The following is a 6,000-nucleotide window of genomic DNA, read 5'->3' on the forward strand; positions in this document are numbered from 1 at the left end:
GATCAAATCTGGATTTCTGAAACATCACTCAAGCTTTAGTGTCGAAACTTAACTGGACGGGACCAAGACCAAGACTGGCTACAAGGGGACTTCCCTGGTGGCCCAGAGGCTAGGACTCTGCGCTCCCAGTGCAAGGGGCCCAGGTTCGATCCCTGGTCAGGGAACTAGATCCCACATGCCGCAATTAAGAGTTCGCATGCCGCACTAAAGATCTCCCATGCCCTGACTAGGACTCGGCGCAGCCAAATAAATAAATATTTAAAAAATAAAAATAAAAAAGACTGGCTACAGGGAGAGCAATTAGAAGGCTAATGAAGTAATCCAGACTATATGATGTTAGCTGGAACTTGGAATTAGTGTGAGGAAAAAAATAAAAGTAATAGATCAGAAAGATACTTCAGTGAATTCTCTGTAGCGGTATTCATTAGGAACTCCAAGTTTCTAGCTTGTGAAATGGTGTGGAAAATGCCAGCATCTTCTCAGGCAGGAAGGGAAAAAAATGAGAAGTTTACAGCAGGAGTCAGCAAACTTTTTCTGAATAGGCCAGGTAGTAAATATTCCAGACTTTGTAGAGACACAGAAGAGAGGAAAGACAATGACTGAAGACTGTAGCCCATGAAGTCTATAAAGGGTACATCTGGAGCATAAGAGGAAGAACTGGCTTTACAGAGGATAGGGAACATCTATTCTTTGTAAGATGAGAGAAGGGAAAAAAATGGATGAATACATATTGAGTAAATATAGGTAAATATGGGCAAGAAGCTGAGGATATTTACTAACCAGGGGCCATGCTTGCTAACTGTCCTGTAATTCATGAAATAATCCAGCACAATGAAAAACTGCCCAGCCCAGAAGGTACAATAAGAAACACTGAGATGAAGAGTTCCTGCAGACTAATTCAAGTCTACAAAGGGACTCTTTTCTCATGAGAAAAAAAAATGAATAATTTTTCCTTGGCAGTGGGGAGGAGCACAGAGAGGAAGGGGAGACACATACTCCAACTTCTGCATGTCTTCCTTAGAAGACTTCAGCTGCAAAAGCGGCTTGCTGGTTGAGAAGTTGTGCTTGGGATCTACAGTGACACACAGCTATACCAAACAAGTTTACAATTCACATTTTATGCATACGGACAGAAGCTCACCGTAAAGATACAGAGAACATCATAATGTTTCAAACATTAAATATATACCACCAACAAATGAAATCCACACATCTAACAGCACATTTTTATATCACCAAGTTTTCTCCTATGAAAGTAAAAGTCAACACTGATCATTAAATACAATGCTTCAGGGGCTTCTTGCTCTTTTTAACTTACGCTATTCAAAATAATCCAAGTGTAAACAACATTGATTTGTTTAATCTATACATGAATACTTTAAAAAGCAAAAATTGCATTTTATCTTACACTTTTGACAAAATGTTTGACTTCAGGACATGTACTATAAAGATTAGAGTAAAACAGTTTCTCACCTTGACCACTCCATCAAAGCCAGGGATTGTGTTAACCTTTGCGTTCTTAGCTAATAATTTGCTTTCAATCTTGTCACCCATGGCTTGAATAGCATGTGTATCAGGTCCAATGAAGATGACATCTGCTGCTGCCTGTGAAGAAATGCCAGTATAAATTTATAACAAAAACATTTCAGTGCTTGATGTGGAGTCACAATTTTATAAAAAGAAAAACCCATATGTATGTTTACTAGTTACTCACAGACCAAGAACAACTTAAAAGCAAGCATTTGAGCCAATATATTACAATATATAATACTGTGTTGCATATAGTATATGTGCACAAAGGTATATGAAAGTCAGGTCAAAGAAAAATAAAGTAATGAAGAACTCCTACTTGATATTAACAGTATTCTTTGGAAAAGCAACTTGAATGGTGTTGTAGTTATATCTAGTATTCTGCCACCCAAATTAAACAGTAAGTTCACCTTTAAAATGCCTTATAAATCTTTGTATTCTCAATACCCTGCAGCACAGTGCCTACTTTAACATGCCAACTTTGTGCCAGGCTTTGAGCTAAGTGTAGGGGATAACATGGATGAAAACCACAGAATATCAACTAATTCAAGGGAACATGAAACAGATCACCAGTACCTCAGAGAAATAGACAAAATAAAGTATGCAATGTTTACATCCTTGTGACTATAAGAAATGAGTAAAGAATACAGTAGGAATTTACCAGGCAGAGTTATGATTTCAATCAAAACTATTCTGTATAAATCACGATTAGTTCCCCAGCAATGGGTCCACCTCTCTGTGTATATGATATTAAAGTAAACAAAATGCTAATGAATACTAATTAGGAACAGAAAAAAATACCGATGGAGTTAGTGCCACTGTAGGGCATGGTCCAGAGAAGTGAAAAGGGGGTTTGCTGAGGTAAAGAATGAGGTCATTAGGTGAAGAACGGAAGTTAACTATGAAAAAGGAAAAATCAGATTGTATGCAGGGCATCATCATAGTAAGTTACCTAACTGCTGATTCTCCCATGACCTTTGGTCAGGGTCAGTATAACAAATAAATCATATAATTTACATCTCATATTCTATCTACTGGCACTGCTGCCTGAAAAGACTCTGGGCTTTAGAAAGGAGCTTCATTCTCCTTATGAGAATATCATCCAGAGTACCTACTGCAGTGTGGTGTTTGGATTGCTCTCAGCCATTGTGAGCAAAGAGGATTAAACCCACCCAGAGCAGGAGGAGGAAGTAGAGCAGGGACACAACAAAAGGAATATATGAAGAGATAAATATTTGGGAGATGATATGACAGTTTCAACTTTACACGTGCTGAGGTGAGATGCCTGTGGGATAGTCAAGTGCCCATGTTCAGGAGACAGAGAGGTCCAGAGGTTAGAAGATAGGTCCAGGCTGAGATACAGATTTTTAAAGGCATCAAATAAAGGATGGAATTAAAAATTGTAGATGAAATCATTCAGATAAAATGTACAGAAAAGCCAATGCCTTTAAACTCAGGATGTATACTTTCCCTCCTGCCCAAAAAAGCAAGACAGAAGGGGAATTTTTAGATTTTGAGTTTAAAGCCTCTTTTCTTTGTGTGACAAGGGGGTAATAACCACCATGCAAGTTTGACTGAAGGACTGAATAAATAATAATATAAAACACCAAGCTGAGTGCCACAACTGTTAGTTCTTGTCCCCTACCCAGAAGTCCTGATAAAAAGAGAACACTAGAATAATAAGACAGCTAGGTCCATAGGACCCCAAAATACGTTACAGGAACCAAAATACCAACACTTACCAGTGTTACAATAACAGAATGCTAGATAAGAAACCTCTTCAGCCATAACAGATGCTCATTAAGTACCTCTCCATCAAATGTTTGTATGTAGTTTTAACAGAACCTCATTTTCTTAAAAAAAAAAAAAATTTTTTTTTTTTTTTTTTGGCCATACGCGGGCCTCTCACTGTTGTGGCCTCTCCCGTTGCAGAGCACAGGCTCCGGACACGCAGGCTCAGTGGCCATGGCTCACGGGCCCAGCCGCTCCGCAGCATGTGGGATCCTCCCGGACCGGGGCACGAACCTGTGTCCCCTGCACCGGCAGGCACACCCCCAACCACTGCACCACCAGGGAAGCCCCCCCAAAAAACAAAAAAAATTTATGTGAAACCCCCAAAATGTAAAGCACATAAAAAAATGGAACTGCTCTGTAAGAGGGGGAAGTGGTAGTAAGACTACACCTCCACATACTCTGTGTCTCTAGCTGGATAAACTAGTCATTTTGGACCAGAGCAATAATCATATTCACTTCTCTTTATCCCAAACCTACACCCCAATAAACACTAAGAGGAAACAATCATGTTTCAACTACCAATTGTCTTTCCATATTCTCATTTTACTTGCTAAGATGGAGGAATTTTTATCATAAATGCTGTTTTAAATACCACTATGCCAGGCAGATGTAATCAAGGAATCAGAATACCTACACAAAGAGTTGAAGAAATACATAAATGAGAACATCCAAAATACATTATGATTACACTTCTGATTAACAAGAGCCCAACGACCAGGAACCACTGATTAACCAGACATTTTTCATGCATTCGAATTTGAGGAAAATTACTCACCCCAAAATGTGAAATTACCAAGAAAGAAAGCTCACATCAAGTATTTAGTGACTATTCTTTCTCCCATCCAACACAAAGAAAAATAGCCAGTAGTACACTGAGTAACTACTCAAACAGATGTTTCAATAAACTAACTTCCTTTCTATCTTTATCTTTTTATGTTTTGGTAGTACTCCCTGGGTTAGCCTTTAAATGTAATTAAGGCAAATTAAGGAAGCAGTATCATAGCTCTGACTCCCGTAATTCTTTGATCAAAAAAGCAAGGATAAGACAGTATGGTAATTGCAAAGTGATGAAGCATGTTTCAAAAGTCCTGAGTTTTTGTCCAGAGTGATTTGTGTGACTTAGAACTTAAGGCCAAAATTTATGCACTAATAACCTTTCAATACTCTACTATTATTAACCCTGTATCTTTTGCTACCCATTTTCCCTAATCACCAGTAAGTCTCTTCGGCATGCCATAGCAAAATAATTTATTTCTCAAACTATGCTTTTCAAGGAACTTGTAAATTTACCATGAATGATAAATATAATACCTAAATACAGGTAAATGTATAATGGTCATGAAAAAAGTGGGAATTTTTTCATCACTGGAAACACTTTTGTAGTGATACCTAAGAGAGAAATTACAAAAAGCTGAAATCACTGCTCTAAGACTGAAGAAAAAAAAAATACTGTTTTCATTTTCTAAATTCTGTGATTTTATGGTTCTGGTCATATTTTGATAAAAGAATGGGGAAAAGAGTTGGGTTTGAGCAATGTGCTAGGGAAACAGAGATTTAATTTACAACAGGCTTTATGTTGCAAACGCAGAAATAATCATCTGTAAAAATTAAAATGTATGATACATAATTCATTCTTAGAAATACCATGACAGTTAGTAAATTGCTAAGCTATGAATCCAGTTTTGTTTTTTTTTAACGTATATATTTTAGGTTCATAAGGAATTACTACTTGGATAACTGTAAAACTAAGGTCAGACAGACATGAGCCATAGCCATGGAAAAACTGCTGAACTGCCTGAAGGACCTAGGCTCTGGACTTTTAATTTTTTTCCATGATAAAAGAAAAAAGAATTTCTAGTAGAAAAGGCCAGTTTCAGGACTGGTGCAGAGAAGTTAGCACATGAGATAAAAAACAGTCAGTGAGAAAGCTTTCAAAAATTAATATAGTTATCTCAAAAGCACATATTAGTGCTACCCACTGAATGTGTTGATAACAATATGAGTATCAAAAAGAATAAAAGAAATTACTAGGTTAATTCATCTTTTCAAGACCACGAATAAACCTTTTCCTGCTACCTCTGTTCAAGTATTTGAACTTCTCAGGCATGTATCACTGATTTTAAAAAATATATAGCTCTTTAAAAAGCAACATAGAGGAAAACTAATTTCACACATAAAACTAAGCAAAATAAAAGTGTCAAGGTAAAATCCTATACACTGTTTTTATAAGAAAAAAATAAGAGCTAGAAAAACATCCATGGAGGGAAAAAAGCACAAGAAAGACATGCGAACACAGCAGATCAAACTGTCACCTATTATTTCAAAACAAGCTGAAAGACATTTTAAAATAAGAAAACATGAAATAAGGTATCAGGATTAGAAATGATCTGAAATGAGGTGATAGACCTAAGGATAGAATTAGAAATGCAAAAGAAAATAATTTTGGAAGTGAAGACTAAACTAGAGGGAAAATAAGAGTGAATAAAGAAAACAAATAATGACTTACAAGAGACAGAAAGTCAAAGGAAGAAACTTTTTAAAACTTTAAATGTAAAAAAAAGAAATTTTTTCTAAAATGCAAGAGAAAATGGCAAATACTAAAGATAAAGAACATCCAACATATGGATAAGAGGAGTCTTTGGCCCGGGGCCGGGGGGGGGGGGGGGGGGGGGGGGG

The 6,000-nt window shown here is 36.9% G+C and overlaps 1 protein-coding gene across 6 annotated transcripts in view; it reads right to left on the minus strand.

Annotated features, from left to right (window-relative positions):
- The window catches only part of PCCA (propionyl-CoA carboxylase subunit alpha), a 353,831-nt gene that overhangs the window by 254,722 nt on the left and 93,109 nt on the right, over nt 1-6,000 (minus strand). For all 6 annotated transcript variants that reach the window (XR_003791702.1, XR_003791703.1, XR_003791701.1 and 3 more), the window contains one exon: nt 1,474-1,605. Coding sequence is in view for 3 of the 6 variants with exons in the window: in XM_029210010.1 (XP_029065843.1) it covers nt 1,474-1,605 (132 nt within the window). In the remaining 3 variants the exon portion in view is untranslated. The remainder of the gene's footprint in view (nt 1-1,473; nt 1,606-6,000) is intronic.

Source organism: Monodon monoceros, unplaced genomic scaffold, assembly GCF_005190385.1.
Source record: "Monodon monoceros isolate NGI ecotype Baffin Bay Population unplaced genomic scaffold, NGI_Narwhal_1 Super_Scaffold_8, whole genome shotgun sequence".
NCBI lineage: Eukaryota > Metazoa > Chordata > Mammalia > Artiodactyla > Monodontidae > Monodon > Monodon monoceros.